Source organism: Parasteatoda tepidariorum, chromosome 1 (assembly GCF_043381705.1).
Source record: "Parasteatoda tepidariorum isolate YZ-2023 chromosome 1, CAS_Ptep_4.0, whole genome shotgun sequence".
Classification (NCBI taxonomy): Eukaryota; Metazoa; Arthropoda; class Arachnida; order Araneae; family Theridiidae; genus Parasteatoda; species Parasteatoda tepidariorum.
The window spans coordinates 67,395,298-67,415,122 of NC_092204.1; the positions used below are offsets into that span (position 1 = coordinate 67,395,298).

A 19,825-nucleotide genomic window follows, 5' to 3' on the forward strand; every position below is an offset into this window, starting at 1 on the left:
TTAATCTTCGTATTGATATAGACGTTTAAAATTTGAGCAGCATGAAAACAACGTATAGCTCTATCCGACGAGGCTGACGATGAAGAAGAGTAGCCTCCTTTTTGGTCTGGAGTAGAGACCAAATCTTTCAGATCAATCAGGAGTTTCTGGACCCATCATGTTCGTCTTACATTATTGGCGGTAAACTTTTCCAAAGAATAAACTTCAAAAATCCTTTAACTTTATGTCGAATACTTGGACCCTTAAAGCAATTACGATCATCACTTAATGGATTTTTGATGTTTATTCTTTGGAATCATAGGGCGTTATTATTATCATAGGGCGATCATAGGCGATAATCCTTAAAGCAATTATGATCATCACTTTGTAGTGAATTAAAATTGTTCTTTATTCTTTTTTTTTTACGGAGATTAATCAATCAAAATTTTTGCAACAGCTTCAGCACATTACTTATTCAGAATTGCTGCCAGTCCTTCTTGGAAGACAAGTCCTCCGCCAATTTGATCTTGAAGGTCAGAAGGAAGCGACATTCTACCAAGGTTACGACATTAATCTCAACCCTGGAACATCTAATGCCTTCGCTGCTGCTGTTGGTGCTTCATTCTATTCCATGATGCCGTCTCATTTCTTTCGCTACGTTCAATCAACTGGTACAAATCGAGACAAGACCAAAGCGAAACACGACACTGTTGGTTCTATGCAAATTGGTGAAACCCACTTTTTTCCCGTGCCACTTTATGTTGACGAGGCTTTTGATCAATTCTTGTTGGGCATGGTAAACCAGAAAGCACAATCCATGGATGAGTTCATAACAAAGGAAATGAATAATAATCTTGTAGAGGAAACCGGAGGAGGTCAGTTCATATGTATTATTTAATTATTGTTTCTCAACAAGAGCGGGAAATATAAGGTACNAATCCACATGATTGCAGATCTACTTCAACTCGCAAGTGTTTTTTAGCTGGTAAGAATGGAAATTTTCTTGATATCGTAGATCTCCAATTATCCGGACTAATCATATCTGATTCATATAATTGATTGTTCAGGTAATTAAATAATAAACAATAAAAGTTTTAGTCTTAAAAGTGAAAAAGAAAACGAAACTTGAATAGGATCTAGTAATTTGACAACTCCAAAAATAATATTGTCCATGCATTTTTTGCAATATATTCTACTACTTCCGAGTTCGTTAATAACTTTTCACATTAAATAACCTCGGGAATATCATTATATCTCTGGAGTCACCTATAATTTCATTTTTTCTTCTTCATATCGGTCCGGAAAATTTGAAATCTAAATTATAGGTACTAGTATATAGTTCGTTCTCCAGGAGTTGGCACTTGGCTCCACCTCCTCTGACGCAGAGTTCATTTCAACACGGGAGTAAGAAGAGAAACATCTCCGCTCTTGAAATTGAGACAGCCCTTAATGCGCGCCAAATACAAACAGTGAATTATTTTTCAGTCACTTACTTCGCTTTGTCATCTGCTATTATACCTTTCGTTTCTGTCCCTTTTGAGACATTTTGCAGGGAAACTGCTGTTTTCCCTGCAAAATGTCTCAAAAGGGACAAACTATTCACTCAAAAGAGAGAAATATCATTAAAGTTAAAAAATATTTAATGTTTAAAAAAATGCACATAAAGATTGCGAAATAAATATTTTTGCCATACGATCGCCAAATAACAACCTTGTTCAGGATTGCTCACAACCTTCTACCAAAAACAGTGAAATAGTATCGTCGCATACCACGTGATGAGCCAAGTGCCAACTCCTGGTGAACGAACTATACCTGCTGACATAAACTAGTAAAAAAAAGTAATTGGAGTTCTACTGATATATTTTTATGAATTGGATTCATATTAGACCTCTTGAAGTTTGACAATATTTTGTAGGTGATGTCCGTGTTAATGAAAATATTGGATTGATGGTCATGCACACTATTTGGGTTCGGGAACATAACAGAATTGCTGGGAAACTGGCGGAACTTAATGCACAATGGACAGATGAACAGCTTTTTGAAGAAACAAGAAAGATTGTTGGAGCTGAGGTAAATCGCAATTACTATTTTTATTTTCTGCTTTGCTATATCAGTATGACCGTTAAAATTATTTTTCCTTGCTTTGACGTAATATTGGTTAAAGATTGTTTTTAGTTACATTCTTTCTTAGTTGTATCATTGAGAACTATTGAATGTAAATTGTAATCAAGAGTTTTTTTTTTCATTTTTAATAACGGCAGGCACTGAACTTTCGTTCTTCGCCTTAAAAGATGTCGGAAGTGTTGCTCATTTATCGTTACCCAGTGGGCACCTGTGAACCAAAGTCACGGAGGCGAGCAACATTACCCACGCCACAAATACCCGTTCATAGGGTGGGCCACATTCATAAATTCACACATCAGAAGACAACAGAGAGAGAGAGAGAAACATCCATGCACAGAGCGGGATTCGAACCCACAGCCATTCGCTTCGCAGTCAGGCACGCTAACCACTCGGCCACCTGGCCAGCATAATCAAGAGTATGAAGACAGTTATTATCATTGATAAACTTTAAAGTACACAGGGGAATTTTTTATTCTTCTGTTGCTTAATATTTTTGAAAGGATCATATACATTTTCGCGTAGCTGATTTCAAATATAAAATAAGTTTCTCTCTAAAAACTGCAGTTTAATGACACAGTATTTCCAATTATAACGCAAAACGAGGAGATATCGCCATCGAAGGAAAGGCAATTGCTTATGCAATATTTAGGTGATCAGATAGATGACGTTGGTTTCAACAGGATAGAGCCACTGCTCATACATCTGAGTCAACCATGTCTTTCCTCAGAGCGTTTTTGGGAGCTGCCTGATTTTCCACACACTGTGACCTTCCCAAAGTCCAGACTTGTCACCTCCGGACTATTTTCTATGAAGATATTTAGGGGATATTTATGTTGAGTAAATAGATTGCTCGACATCTAACATACTAACATCTTCTTAATACTAATCGTATACTAACATCTAACATCCAACGAACTAATGGCGAAAATTGAACAATACTAAGTCAAAAAATGTTTTCCCACAAATGTTGATTAATGTTTTCGATAATCTTGTTAATTTGTCAATTGACGGAATACAAAAATTCAGCATTTCTAGCGATTTGTGTTCAATGAACAGTCCGTTTCTCTTGTCCATGTTTTGCTTTTCTGAGTTTTATTTGGGACATACTGTATATTCCGTATATTCTTAATCATGATTTTTTTACTACACTCAAGTGGATAGAAAGTGCTTCCACTTCTTGGCTGCGTAGGGAGTGGTAGGAAAAAGGTGATATTACATTTATGTTTATGATGTGTTACTTTGAGGTCATATTTTTTTTGCCTTGTGCGTTATTTTTAAAGGAGCAAATAAGTGTCAATGTGTATAGATAAGCCTATACGTCCTTCATGAATTTTTATATTCAGACAGTAAATGAACTTAACTGAAAATATTATTTTGAAAAAATCTGTAGCTATCTGTAACAAAATTAATTTCAGATTTGATACCCCCATCCACACCCAAATTAGCTAAGATCAAATACATGTATAAATGCAACAAAAAATTTGTTCCTCAATGTAATATGTGATCCTAAAACAGTTATTACTTCTTTTTTCTCTTAAATTTTAAAATTTTTTTAAAGCTTGTGGTAATTTTCCTTTAAGTTTCATTAGACCATAGAAAAGAACAAAATAAATTTAGTTCCAAGCGTCATAAACACTGTTTAATGCGATGAAAATCCAAACAATTGGCAGCCAGTAAAAAGAACTTTGAAATCTTCTCTTCAGAAAATGTGGTCGTCATTTTTCAATGCGAGGTGTGCTTAAACGCTGTTTTTAATCTTCGCATTGATATAGACGTTTGAAATTTGAGCAGCATGAAAACAACTTATAGCTCTATCCGACAAGGCTGACGATGAAGGAGAGTAGCCTCCTTTTTGGTCTGGTATAGAGACCAAATCTTTCAGATCATTTGGACCCATCATGTTCGTCTTAAATTATTGACAGTAAACTTTTCCAAAGAATAATCTTCAAAAATCCTTTAACCTTATGTCGAATATTTGAACCCTTAAAGCAATTATGACCTAGTAATTATATGCATCACTTTGTAATGAATTAAAATTGTTCTATATTCTTATTTTTTTTTTTTTTTTGACGGAGATTAATCAATCAAAATTTTTGCAACAGCTTCAGCACATTACTTATTCTGAATTGCTCCCAGTCCTTCTTGGAAGACAAGTCCTCCGCCAATTTGATCTTGAAGGTCAGAAGGAAGCGACATTCTACCAAGGTTACGACATTAATCTCAACCCTGGAACATCTAATGCCTTCGCTGCTGCTGTTGGTGCTTCATTCTATTCCATGATGCCATCTCATTTCTTTCGCTACGTTCAATCAACTGGTACAAATCGAGACAAGACAAAAGCGAAACACGACACTGTTGGTTCTATGCAAATTGGTGAAACCCACTTTTTTCCCGTGCCACTTTATGTTGACGAGGCCTTTGATCAATTCTTGTTGGGCATGGTAAACCAGAAAGCACAATCCATGGATGAGTTCATAACAAAGGAAATGAATAATAATCTTGTAGAGGAAACCGGAGGAGGTCAGTTCATATGTATTATTTAATTATTGTTTCTCAACAAGAGCGGGAAATATAAGGTACAATGTTTAAAGAAAAATTTAATATCGGCATTTTTGTTTAGTTAAGGAGTTTACTAATTATAATTATGTATGGAACTTTTACGTGTTATAAATTCTCTTCAGGTAGCCCAGTTGGCATGGTCGCCCAGTTAGAATCTCAGTGACAGAACGTTTAATATTCGTCTGGGCTTCTTCCTTGTTGATTTTTTCACTAAAATAAAAAAATTACGTGAAAGGGAATCGAAAACACAATCCATTTTACTGGATGTGCATCATTCTATACATAATTGCAGTATGCCTCCGTTGCGATTTAATAAAAATTACGATATATAATATAATTAATAATTTAGAGTTTAAATGTATCGCTTCTGTTGTGCAGATAGTATTTTAAAACGAAATGGCCAAGTGACACGAGATCTCAGCCCACGTGATCATGTTGGAACTTCAAATAAATACGTGAAAGCTCAACATGAAACAAACAAACCAAAAAGTTGGCCTCATTTTTATGTGATTGTTTTGTTCTGTAAATCCCGAACAACACCAAAGGCAGAAACTCTACATGAATAAGTTACAGAAGCTAGCTCATGTTGACTGAAGTTATTTCCCCGTGAAGTTATTTCCCAATTCGATAATGGTTTATTTTTCTACACAATTCAGATTTTATCATTTTTAACTTGTTCCCAAATATATTATGTTTAGTAGACCGAGGCTTTACCGAGAATGTTACTTCTTTATTATGTATTACTTAAAAAATATTCAATTAGCACACCATGGAGCTACAGGTGGAGGCTCAATTCAGACCTTTCACTGAAAAGCGTATTAATGCAATTTAGAAAGCTATCCACAAATTCTACAGCCAGCTTTCTAGGATATCCGAAAATGTATTTTTTTATTTTAACCGAATATCTTTTTAATTATGAAAAATATTGAAAAGAGGACGTAATAAATATTCGATATTATTTGTTAATATAATTATTTCATTAATGAGAGTGAAAAGGCAAATTAAAATTGTAAAAACAATAAATAACAACAAGTCGTGACAACATACGTTGTCATGATTTTTGGTAATCAGGATTTATAATTTCATTCTATTCATTTAGTAATTTTATGAACGTTAATAAAAAAAGTAAAATAAGAAAATTCATTTTTATATCTCTAACTAAAATCGAAGTTATTATAATTTAAAAAAGCGATTTACCTATAAACCGACACACTATTGACTATTTATATATATTTAGTCACATATTTTAAAACATGTTTCCTAATTACTTCCTTTATTTTCAAATTTGATATCTTAAAATCTGCTTGCGCCATTTACTTGAAATTTTGCATAAATATTTTCAACCTGATCAAATTATTATTTTAATTTTATAGCTAAATTAAAAAAAAATCAACAAATTATGCATCAAGCGGTGCGATATCAGCTCTAAATTAATGTGTCTAGTGCATAATCTATTCTCTAAGTTCAAAAATTTGCATGCACTATTGAGCGAACAAACTTTAAAAAAATATTATTTCTCAAAAAGTTATGTGCCTTAAAAAAAATTGTTTTTTATCGTTTTTTTTACTATTTTCCATCCCTTTACAATTAAAAAAAATTAGAAGTTTTATGGGTACCAGGGCAGATTATAAAGTCGGCATTAACAAAACAGCATGTTCAAAATTTTTTTTAACTTAAAAAAAAACTTTAAAAAATTTAAATAAATATAAATTAATTAAATAGCTGCATTTATTTGCGCCGGTGAAATTGATAAGTACCATTTCCTGCATTAATATTCATTTCATAAGTTTCAAACATGCATTGAATTTAAATATAATGCATTGAAAATATATTTAAGTTCAATGCATGTATATGCATTTAGTATATACTATACAAAAATAAAATAATAATCAAAATTAAAATAATCAAAATAAATAATTTTAAATTATAAATTCCTAATTCGGTCTCCGAAAGTATTCGGCCTCACAATTTTAAAATTTTCACGACAGAATCTGGTTTGATTTATCAATTTAATTTTCTTTTTTATTCCTCAGACAGAAAGAACGATGAAATGGATTTAGCAGCTTGGATCATTCAGCAAGGTCGAGATCATGGCATACCAGGTTATATAGAATGGCGGAAAGCTTGTAGATTATCACCTTCTATCCAAAACTTTACTACTCTTAGTCAGATAATGACAGCTGAAGCAGCTGAAAATATTGCGAAAGCATACGCGTAAGCATTTTTCAAAGTTAAATTTTTTGAAAATAGCATGGTTTACTGCTATCTTTAAGAACAACGTTTGTTTATTAGTTTACAATAGTTTTTTTTTTCTTGCCTCTAGATCAGTGTTACCCTATAACTAAGCATTCGACATCTGGACGACGAATTAAAAACGTGCTTACTTTTATATTTGCTTTACAAAAAATCAGCGTAATTTAAGAATAATAATATTAATTTTTTTTAGAAAAATATAAATAAGTGATGCAACTAATATTTGTAATTTTAAAGCTGTTGAAGTATTTCTGTAGAATGCAGACTTTGCAAAACTTTCAAAACTTAGTGTAATGTAATTAATATAAAGGCTAATGTACTTTAGAGCTCATGTAAAATAATTTTGATATAAAACTTTTTAATAATTTTATACACTGCTGACCCCAAAGCCAGTCGAATATAACATAAACTATACACTATTTCAATTTTATATTAATCATATGACTTGCTACTTTATTACTTTTACAGGTATTCGCCTGATACTGTTGAATGCAAGCTATATTAACAATAAATTAAGCAACACTTAGTTTAAAAGCAACCAGTTCCAAAATTTTTTAAATATTAGAAACTGAAGAAAAAATAACCAAATAGTTGTGTTATATTAAAGACAAGACACTGGTTAAATGAAAACCAGTCTTTATACAGTGTTTCAATGATTGCTCATCCTTTTAGTTTTTAATCCTTTTAAATTCTGCCTAGTATCGCATTGTCATATAAATATGGTAAAAATTAGACATAAATTTTAAAATCTTTTCAGTACCCTGCAATTAAAGAGGACGCTATTATTATTTTATTTTATAGTTAATTATACTTTATGTTCTCTAAAAATTGATCTACTATTAAATCATAGTAATGATACCTTTGGAAACATAGTACCGTGTAAATTTGCTGTAGCTTTTATCAGGAGTTAAACTGAGTCATCGTTACATTCAAGCTAAAGTTTAACAGTTTAATTGAACAATTAAGTTTTAGATAGATTTCATTGTACGATAATATGGTCTAAATTGGCACCTTATTGAAGTTGGCAGCGAATTTTATAGTAGTTACGATTCAAAACGATTCGAAATTTCTTAGCCAAAATTTTTTGTAATCAACTTTTATTTATATATATAGACAATAATTAACACTTTACCGACCGGTAGCGGTTCGAACATACTATGCCCTTTCACCGCCCGTTCAGCTGCAGATCGTCCGAGACACCGGCTCGGTTTCGGCCTAGACTGACGCGCGGACTTCACCACTAAATATCAAAAATTACAAATATGATATAAAATGCAACGTTAAATCATCAATATACTGGTTANTGAAAATAGCATGGTTTACTGCGATCTTTGAAAACCAAGTTTGTTTATTAGTTTACATTAGTTTTTTTTCCTTGCCTCTAGATCAGTGTTGCCCCATAACTAAGCATTCGAAATCTAGACGAAGAAGTAAAAATGTGCTTACTTTTATATATTTGCCTTACATTTGTCAAAAAAATCAGCGTAATTATTTAAGGATAATAATATTATCTTTTTTTAGAAAATATAAATAAGTGATGTAATCAAGCATTTGTAATTTTAAAGCTGTTAAAGTATTTCTGTAGAATGCGGACTTTGCAAAACTTAGTATAATGTAATTAATATAAAGGCTTATGTACTTAGGAGCTTATGTAAAGTAATTTTGATACAAAACTTATTAATAATTTTAGAAACTGCTGACCCAGAAATTTGAGCCAGCCGAATATAATAAAAACTAAACACTATTTCAACTTTATATTAATCATATGACTTGTTACTTAATTACTTTTACATGTATTCGTCTGATACTTTTGAATGCAAGCTATATTAAAAGTAAATTGCGCAACACTTAGTTTAAAAGCAACCAGTTCCAAAATTTTAAAAAAACTAAAGGAAAAATAACCAAATAGTTAATTTATATTAAAGACCAAACACTGGTTAAATGAAAATCAGTCTTTATACAGTGTTTCAATGATTACTCATCCTTTTAAAATGTAGGACTGTTTTAGTCGATTGCATAAACTTTCGCACCATGCACTGAGATTAGTTGTTCTTGCATTAAGTCAAAATGTAGGTCTGAAGGAAATTCTGCCTAGTATCGCATTGTCATAGAAATATGGTAAAAATTAAACATAAATTAAAAAATTCTTTAAGAATCCTGCAATTAAAGAGGACGTTATTATTATTTAATTTTATAGTTAATTATAACCTTTATGCTCTCTAAAAAATTGATCTACTATGAAATCATAGTAATGATACCTTTGGAAAAATAGTACCGTGTAAATTTACTGTAACTTTTATCAGGAGTTAAACTGAGTCATCTTTATATTCAAGCTAAAGTTTAACTATTTAATTGAACAATGAAGTTTTAAAGATTTCATTGTATGATAATATGGTCTAAATTGGCACATTATTGAAGTTGGCAACGAATTTGATAGTAGTCACGATTCAACACAATCCGAAATTTCCTAGCCAAAATTCAAATTTTTTTTTAATCAATATTTTTTTTATATATACTAAACTAAACTCAGTGGCACGACGGCCCATAAAGGGCCAAGGCCCATCTCAGTTTTCTTGACCTTGGGCTCTGGGGTGCAGGAGCAGATGCTCCGGTCAGGTGGTCAGCTGAACGCGGAACTCCGAGTGCTTAGTTCCCAAGCATGCTTGGTACTCATTTATCGACCCACTGAAGGGATGAAAGGCTGAGACAACCTTGCCCGGTCCGAGGATCGAACCCAGGAACTGTGGCACTGGAGCCCGAGGCGCTACCACTCAGCCACCGGGCTTCAATTTATATATACAGTCAAACCCCGCTATAGTGAACCTTCAAGGGACCGAAATTTTGGTTCACTATATCCGTTCCTCAAAAAATTTAACTAGTGGTTTCCGAACTCCTCCCTTTTATTACACATTATTCAAATAAATGACTGAAAAATATTATGTAGCAGCAAAAAATGCGTTATTTTTCATTACCCTTCTACTGAGAACAAAAAGGAGTTGAAATGAGAGCCTTATCAACACATATTAGTGTCCAACCCTTTGACCAATTTTGAATAATTACACATTTCCTCTGATAGAAAATGCATATTCATCCCACTGACACCTTACAGGTGCATCGTCTGCCTCTGGGTTGGAAACATCTGCTTGGTTTGTTTAAGGATGGGAAAGTCAGATAAAAGAAGCAAACAAGAAAAAATGTGTATCGCTACATTACCCTCTATAGATGGTTTTGAAAATCGGTATATGTATTTAATTTGAAGTAGAAATTATAAAATTATTACAGCAAATTTTTTAAAAAAATCAGTCGAAGACAGAAAAAAGTTCCTTATATCCAACTTCCTCACTTTTTTGGTTCANGTCGATTAATCGACGACCGGTTGGTAAGCGCTGGGGAGCAAACGTCGAATAATCGACGGCCGGTCGGTATGCACTGAGAACAAAACGTCGATTAATCGACGGCCGGTCGGTAAAGTGTTAAGTTACTGATATGCAATGCTTCAATTATTTTATAAGAAAAATGCAATTTTTCAGAGATGTCCGTGATGTTGATTTATTCACTGGAGGTTTATCAGAAAAACCAATCGTTGGTGGAGTGGTTGGACCGACATTTGCCTGCATTTTAAGCAGGCAATTTCAACACTTGAAAAGGGCCGATAGATTTTGGTACGAAAATGATATTCCACCTAACTCTTTCACTAAAGGTAATTAAACTGAGTCAAATTGTAAAAACATACTTTTTACTTTAACAATGCAAGGTGTTTCAATACAGCAGTTATAAACTTAAGGGAAAGTTAGGGCACATAATAAGGATTTAAAATTCATTGCAACCCATGCAGGGGAATGTCATCGTACGCAGCTAGGGGTGCTTCTCTATTTATAAATTCCTGTTCTTGTGCCTTTGTACTTGTAGTTTTATTTATCTAAACTATCTTAATTTTATGTTTTTTGATAAGTATTATCTAATTTGCATTCAAATGTGCTCAGAAATAGACATGACTTAATGATGTGGTGAATAATGCGGTAAGTTCGCCAACTAAGTCAATGTAATCATAAATTACATTAAGATAGCTATTTCTGAACTTATCTGAATATAATCTTCTGAAATAATTCTTAGAAAATATAAAATTAAGATAGAGATAAATTTAGATAAATATAAGTATCAGTTTGAAGGCGCTAAAAAGGACGCTATACCGTGGGAGAAATTTTTCATCGAAAATTCTTTTCACCATCATAAGTAATTTGAAATTTAAATGGAAAAAAAATGAGTTAAGACAAACTGAGAGAAAGCCATGAAGTTTCAATAGCTGCGTTTTTTTTCCCTTCAAAAAATCAAAATGCAAACAAATTTTTGGAAGAGAACTTTCTCATTGCGTATTCCTAAGCTATCCTCTCATAATTTATTTCCGTTTTGATATTTTAAAAATTTCTTTTCAGTGTTTGAATCTTCATGACTTACTCTAAGTTTGCCTGAACTCACTTTCACTATATTTTAAATTTTAAATTACTTATGGAGGCGAAAAAGTATTTGAGGTGAAAAGTTTCTTTCGTGGTATAGCGTCCTTTCGACAAGAAGTTCAAACTACCCCAGCGGCGTTTGTTGACAATTCAAGAATTGGTTTGTGCGTAATTTTACATCCTTATGATGTGCCCTATTTTTACTCGAAGTGTGTATTCGCTATATTGAATCATTATGTATTCTTGTTTGTATTTAATGGATACCAGTACCACATGTTCTCAATATTCTGATATTGCTGAAACTTTACAAATTGAAATAAATAAAGCTAAAAATATGTGATGTTGAATATGTTGAATATAATGAATATGTCTTAGGGTGAAGAAAAAAATATTGGTTCCTTGATATATTATCTACGAAAAAAATTGAATTAGAAATGTAGAAAAATATTTTTGGGTCTGAGTTCAGTAAATCTGCTGTAAAACCATTTAATTTGAAAATTTCATACATAAGGGTTGATCTTGATCTAACATTATCTTAATACTTTGTAAGAGAAAAAGTTCAGTTTTGTGATGATTTTCTAATGAGTATATAAATAATTGAAATTACATTAGTATTATTCAATATTTTTTTTGTATTTTTTTTTTTTTTNTCTCTTATATAATTCCCCCCCCCCCAAGAATCGGAAAGTTATTGATTTCCTTATAAAAAAAATTAGCACGTCTATAAAATTGGTTGTAGCCAGCTGCTAAAATGCTGAGCCAGCATAATTTTGCTGCTATCTCCACATATACTAAAATAAATAGCTGGCCTGCAGTTAGTGGTCACAGGAGCTTCTGCGGGTCGTATCGTGAGAAAACGGCAAGACTTTCATCTGTTTTCTAATCTTAAGTGTAGGAAGAATAGCTTCTTTGACATTGCCTACTTATTTAATTTCTTGCAGTTACTTTTTGGATAGTAATTGATAGTACTTTTGGGACATAAAATATTCATTCACTCTGTGTCATCTAGAAATGTTACAGGTACAGCGGAAAACGTTAAACTAACATGAAGGGATCCAAACTTTTATTATGGTGAGCACTAATATTGTTGTGAATATTTCAAAATAAAAATTAGAAAGAGTTTTATATAAATCAATTAGGCAATAAAAGCAATTAATCTGCAAAGAAATTTTTTAAAAATTGAAATAGCCATTTGGACGAATAGAAAAAAAAAAGTTTTATCTGGTGATGATTTTTAAAAAAAATTTGTTTAAAAGTTTTAATAATTTATTAAGTATTCAAAATTTCCATATATTTTTGCATTTTATGATGTTTTACCAAGGATTATAAATTGCACAATCTGTGATTTTCCAGAAAAATCACATGTTTTAGCCTAGAGCTCTAACATTAGCAGCAGCTAACAACTAAATTACTGAATTGGCTGACGACTGCCTGGCCTGCACTTTAGTACCCAGCAGTTGCTGATTAGATAACAAAAAGAACGCGATTAATTTTTGTTTTTTAATATGTTACTTCAAATATTTTATTTCTAGAAAACGAATTTTAAAAAAAATGGGAGAGTTAGTTGGTTATTATTTCATTAAATTAATTGGCTCTGATTTTTCCAACGCTTTGAGGAATAAAAATTTGAAGCAATTGAAAAATAAACGTGCATGCTAATCCAGAAAATATATCTTTAAAAAAATGGAAACAATTAAATATTTCAAGTAATTAACTCAAATATCTTTAGTAAACAACTGGAGTCATGTAAATAGATAATTTGATTCAAAACATTAGATTTTCAGGGAAAAAAAGTTACCAAAATAATTTTTTATGTCTCAAGTGCCCGTTTTATTTAGACAAGTACTTCATGTTGACATATCTAGTTTTTGAACTCTGTTCTAGATAATAAGTAGTAAATTATAATATTTTACTGCTTTTCCACATTTTATTACTAAGTTGTTATTTAAATTTTGTTCTGAAAAGTTATTAAGTGTGTGAGTTTCTTTTAATTTTGATAACTATTTACTATTATTGCAGATCAGCTTCAAGAAATTCGAAAAACTAGCTTGGCTCGAATTTTATGTGATAATGCGGGAAAACTTGTCCGATTACTCCAACCTTCTCCAATGCTAATGCCTGATGAATATCTGTAATGATAAGTTTTATTTTTAAATGTTACTATTGTACTTAGACATCGTATTTCTATTAAATATAATTTCACTCCTCATTGAAAATTGAATTTATTAACAGGAACGCCTATCAAGATTGCAACAACACTGCTCCAGCATTGGATTTAACGAAATGGAAAACAAGTAAAATTATTTATTAGTTATATAATCTTTAGCAACATTGAAAGAATAACTTCACTAAAAAAGTGTTACTGCNCTTTTTGCAATATTGCCAAAAGGCTTAAATACTTCAAACAACGCTTTTATTTCGCATCGCATAAAAAAAGAGATTATAAATATTTTAGGAACGGCGCCAGTGCGAGATTTGCCATAGGCGCTTCTTTCCATAGATACGCCTCTGTTCATGAACGTCCTTTACAAAAACTTTTACACCATTCGTTTACTGTCGTCGACAATGTTCTCCCAAAACATTTAACCTTCGATGATAAATGTCCGCATTATGTTCACTTTTCGCCAGTAAAAATCATACTACTATGCTTCGTTTAGTTCTGAGCTCATCCACATCAACAAACGTTTATGTTCGCTTTAAATATTCTCACACGAACTGGTTAATCAGTTATTCAAAACATGTAGTGCACTTACCTTACCTTAATTTATAATACTGGATGATATTGCTACTATCCGCTACCGTTTTTCTGAAGCTATCAGGTGTGTTCACTTTTCATTTGGATAAAACTTAGAAGTCACAGAAATCCTAATAAAGTCATAAATTTAATTAAAGAATTCAGTACTAGATTTGTTGTTAGGTCTGACACGCGGGTTACAAGGGCTCAAAATTTCTCGGGTACTCTTTAAATTTTGAAAATAATGCTCTTTTTCCATCAAGGATCTGTAGGATTATCTAATTCGAGTAGAAATATGAGTTAACAAAAATTAATTAAATGTAAACTTAAATTTTTTTAACATATTATAGTTGTCTTAGGTTTTAAATTATTCAAAAGTATTTTGCATCGAAACAACTTACAATCTGTGGCGTTTTCAAGATTTTCGTGATCTCTTTTTAAATCTGGAACTTTTTTGACAAATCCATGAATTACAGGTTGTTTTAAAATATAGCAGTAAATTAGACATCCATATTACCATTCCGCTCCTTAAATTATATATTTTTTAATTATATCTATGCAGTAAAACACAGCAGGTGTTTAGCAATACGCAGCTGCATAACTACTAAGGAAAAAAGGAACAAAATTTATTCATTTTTTCAATACTTGATCGACTCACCATGAGAGGAAATTACAGTCTCAGTATTTCAGGACATGCTTTTCCGGGTTGTGCCAGGAAACCTTGTATTACGGCTAAAGGTATTTTCCTTCTCTCGACTTTTTAGAAGACTTTTAAGTTCCTACACCTATTTTTGATTGTTCTGCGCCTCATAACTCTGCTATACAGCTTGCTCTAATGGTTTTCGATAGGTTCCACGCTTGGGCTTTGAACAGGCCAATCTATTCGATCAATTCCATTGCCACCATAAGAAATCCTTCGTAAATCGAAGCATGGCAAAAGCAATGCTATACTGTAAGCAACGTGGATTCTGCTCATAGAACTGTCTCTACATAGGAAGTACACTGTCATCCAAAATGGCTCAATAGGTGTGGGACCAAGACCAAGAGACCCAATAAAGGAGAAACACCCACGAACCATAAATTCATCTTCACCGATGTATATAAATGTCCAAAGAGTTACTGATAGCTAATGCATGTGTCCATAAAATTATTCCATATATTTAAATTTTAATACTAATTGTCATATAGATGAGAACTTAACTTTCCAGAAGCAAGTTTAGTGTCTTAGAATGAATAATTGAAGATTTACGGTGCAGTTCTAATTCTAAAGCTTTTTATAGTTTCATAACTCTGATTTAATGCGAAATTAGCAATCGTTTTAAACTAACTACAACTGTAAAACCTATTTAGATATGACTTCGTAATTGAATTTTGCATTTTTTCTTGATATAATATTTATTTTCTTTCTCAGAAGTTCATCGTAGTTTATATTTACATGTCAGCGTGTTTTCTTTCTTCCCCCTTATATAATAATCAATAGTCTCGGAGAAAAGAAAGTTTTTCTAATAATTTTATAATTATCTGTTTTTGTTAAGCATTGTTAATAATATGAAGTGAACAGAAAGTTGATTAACTTCTTTTTTATCATTGTTACAATTTTTAGAATCTCCAGGCTATGAAGTTCCAAAAGAAACGCTTTTGACTTCTCTAAAAGAGGCCATGAGGCAGGCTATAAAAAGAATTGCTGCTGAACAAGAAGTTTTCAGTAGAAGTAAGCAAGTCTTTAATTTATTCATTTTTTTAATTATTTTCTTTCATAATAGTTATTAGTTGAAAGATCGAATTTATATTCATACAAAACATAATCTCAATGTATTGAGATTATATTTTAGTTCGTAAAAAAGTTATTTCGGGAATTTCATTTTTATTTCACTTATTATGTAAATGAGTAAATTATGACGTCATATAGCTGTTGAACTAAGAATTACAAACTAATTAAAAAATTATAAAAGTAAAAAAAGTTGTGTGCTTGAACCACCAATTCATGGTGTAATCAAGGGCCACTACATGGGTGTTTACCACATGGGTGATTACCACATGAGTGTAAATCAAGTGCAGGAGGGAGACAGGGTCAACTATCTCAGATCCAGGAACGAAGGCAATGAATATGCATAGAGTAAGAATTCTAGCTCCAATAGACATAATGTAAACTGGTTTCCAAGGCTTGGTATGTTCCTTGCGTAAAAAAAAAAAGCTCCATTTAGGGGCATCGTAACAGAGGTTTTCGAAACGGATTTTCACCCTGCTCTCCACCTAACCACTACTATAATGGAGGAAAAGTTATTGAAGAGATGAAAAGCTTTATTTATTTATTTATTGTTGGTTTTTTCTGCATTTTTGCACTATTTAAAAGCAGTATTGTACTATTAATTAAAATATTTCTTTGAGAATACATTTATATCATCTATGTTGATTAAATCTGACAACATATTTTGAGACAGAAAGAAAGAATAAATAGTGGTTGGCGGGAGACAGCTTACGCAATCATCCACGGAAAATTTGTAAATATTAACAACCATAGAGAGACTGTAATTACCAACAACCTGTTCAAGGGTCACGTACCTCCTGATTGTCACTGTGCTTCTTATGCACATGCGCTGGATCCTATATTATACACTGGATGGATGGAAATATAATGCTTTGCTATATATAAGTATGTTGCCCGCCCTATAAGTTGTTTTTCTGGTATAGCATGCCGCACCAAGCAGTTCCCTGCGTTAGTTACGTATTCGCTGCACTTCTCCTTTTTATTTTCTTGGCTGGGGGCAAGGTCGAAACTCCTTATAAAAATGTTGCATCGTTTAATTAATTTTTTTAAAGAAAATTGTAGAGAATTTCAGAGATTCTCAGGTAAAATTGAAAAGAAAATAAGGAAAATAAGTGCTAGAAAACTTCAAAATTGCAAATTTGAATAAAGGTTATTAAATACGAAAATAAGATTGTTTGTTTGCTGAGGAATGAGCTCGCAATAAATTTCGTCTTAGGCTCGTACAACCTATGCCCGGCTTAGCTGAAATATATAAGTTAAATTTTTTATTTATTTATTTATTTACGAATTGATTCGCCTTTCCAATGAGTCTCTGATTCTTTAATTCCTTTTTTCTCTCTCTCGTCTCTATCTTTCTTAATTCAATGCCTGTATCAAGACTCATTCATGGTAACAGTGGCAATAGTGGCGCATTATTTATATATAACTATTTAAATTTCCATATCTTCCTTCTTCGAATTAAAACAGATTTATAAACCATAGAATGAGATAAATTTACCTTCGGCTTTTGTCAGAAACCCATTGATGACAATTTCTCAAAAGAAATTTGTCTATTAGCATATTAGAGCTGCAACCAAACCTGAATATAAAATGTAGTTAGTTGAAAAGCAGCGTAATCTTGTTAGGTTAAAATAAAAAAAGCTACCCTCAAATCAAGAAAGGAACTTAAGAGTATTGATAATTTCTATATTTATAAAAATTATCATCAAATTACAGCGAAAAGTACCTGTACTCAGGGTGATTTTTACCTTAAAACCNCCTTCGGCTTTAAAAAAGCTAACCTCAAATCAAGAAAGGAACTTAAGAGTATTGATAAATTCTATATTTATAAAAATTATCATCAAATTACGGCGAAAAGTACTTGTACTCAGGGTGATTTTTACCTTAAAACCCATTTTTACCGTAACATTTTACGGAACAAAATAAAATCTCAAATATCGTAATTTTTACTGTAATTACCGTAAAATTATCAAATCACTCTAATTAAATAAATATTACTGCTAAAGTTATGGTATAAAATTTTGCGGTAAAAATGGATTTAACGGTAAAATAGATTGTACGAGAGATGCATCCAAAGTGCCAGTACTTTATACAGAAATTTGTTCTAGAATTCTTTACAGTGCATGTTGCTTACATGATCAAGGGTCAACGCGTTCGTAAAACTCTAATAACATTTACTATTGCAGATATAGGAGTGGCTCCTCATACAAGTGCTGAAGCAGTACATCACGTGTTTTTAAGACCAAAGAGACAGGCCATGTTCATCGCAAATAAATCTTTGGTGTTGGAATTAGCTTCTCTTCAACTCATACATGACGTGCAATTGTAAGACCAGATTTTTAGTTAATCGTTAATTGAAACTTCATTAAATTGAAACTTTTTTTGTACATGCACAACTGCCTTGAAGGGACATCACAGTAAAAATATTATTGCATATTTCAACATTTATATTTCGAAATTGTTCTCTACTATATGATGCATTTAAATATCAAATACTTAATCGCATCCAATCAAATGTAAAGCGAAGTGAAAATTATGCAAAATTATGTTAAATTAGCAATTCCGGCATGTACTTAAAATGCTTCCTGTAATCAAATTTTTATATCATTTACTTAAAATAATTCTCATTCGGAATTAATTCCAAAGGTTAGAAGCAATTGTATACAAATCCCGGGAGTCTGATCGATACGGCGTTACTAAAATTTGGCAGGAATGTAAAAAGCTGCTTCTAGTTTCCATTCTATAGCATACTCCTAGGTTTTTTATTTTTGTAGATTCTAAGCAAATAGTTTTTCAATATTATTTGGATTTATTGTCGCAGTACAGAGTAGCATTAATTTAGCATCTTAAACGAAAAATAAAACACCATTAAATAATATTAAAAAAAATGAAAAATTTCGTCAAACAGAATTCTTCTACATAACTTAATAAAAATTAACTAAATTTAATTTCGGATTTTTACATTGTTATGTTTTGTGCTAAATGTATAAAGCACAGATATTTCAAAATAATGCATAATTTTTTTTAAATATATTATATTTTCAATTTTTTTTTTTGGTTATTTAGAAATTTATAAAAATAAACTTAAAATGAAAAATTATGATTCTGTTTTTCACTACGGTACCTTTTTAAACTGTGATTAAAACCGCAAATAGCAGTTTAATGCATAAAGTTTTACCTTTTGAAGCACAATTTTTATTAAACACATTTTTCATACCTTTTTTTACATGACAGATTTCTTTAAGTAGCTCTAAGACTGTTATAGTTAAAAAATACAAAAATTTATTTTTGGTTGTAATTAGAGCTCCCGAAAAACTGCTTATATATAAGAAGCACCTCTGTCCCATCTGCTTCAAAGGGTTGGAAAACAATTGCAAAAATAATTTAAGTTATAATTCAAAAATTTTGATTCATTGTTACTTTAAGGTGGCAGAGTAGAGATATTTAGTTTTTTAATGTTATTAAATGCTACTAGATGTGGAAAACAGAAAGTGGTATTTTAAGTGAAAGTGGAATAGAATAGTGAAAGTGGTATAGAACAGTGGTATTTTACAGGAAAGATCCCGAAAAAAAGCCAAGTGATTTAGAAGTGGCTAATATGATGCTGGCTTTATCGTCACAAGATGTGGAAGATTACATTCAGCTTGGAATTCGGGAGAATTTGCCTGAGAATCTAGAGGGCCGATGCCGATTTGAAGAGGAGCATTCGTCTTTGCCTTGTGATCACACCACACCTTTCAGGTGAAATTTCAGTGTTATCCTCAAATTTTTATTCTTTCTAAATTATTTATTTAAAAAAATGTCGCTTTAGTATTTTCATTATAGTCATCATTTCTTATGGTTCAAGAAAGTGGTAAAAATAATAGTTAACTACGACGGGTATGAAATTGTGAGCAAATATTTGCTTTTTAACTCTTATTTGCTAATATAAGTGAAAAATAAGAGAACAATGGT

At 31.6% G+C, this 19,825-nt stretch overlaps 1 protein-coding gene across 1 annotated transcript in view; it reads left to right on the forward strand.

Annotated features, from left to right (window-relative positions):
• LOC107449426 (uncharacterized) overlaps positions 1–19,825 on the forward strand; it is a 56,773-nt gene that overhangs the window by 20,667 nt on the left and 16,281 nt on the right. Inside the window, exons 7-15 of the mRNA XM_043044829.2 lie at positions 1,895–2,049; positions 4,206–4,623; positions 6,696–6,876; positions 10,446–10,615; positions 13,389–13,500; positions 13,602–13,663; positions 15,707–15,814; positions 18,058–18,196; positions 19,427–19,612. Of these exons, the coding sequence (XP_042900763.1) occupies positions 1,895–2,049; positions 4,206–4,623; positions 6,696–6,876; positions 10,446–10,615; positions 13,389–13,500; positions 13,602–13,663; positions 15,707–15,814; positions 18,058–18,196; positions 19,427–19,612 (1,531 nt within the window). The remainder of the gene's footprint in view (positions 1–1,894; positions 2,050–4,205; positions 4,624–6,695; positions 6,877–10,445; positions 10,616–13,388; positions 13,501–13,601; positions 13,664–15,706; positions 15,815–18,057; positions 18,197–19,426; positions 19,613–19,825) is intronic.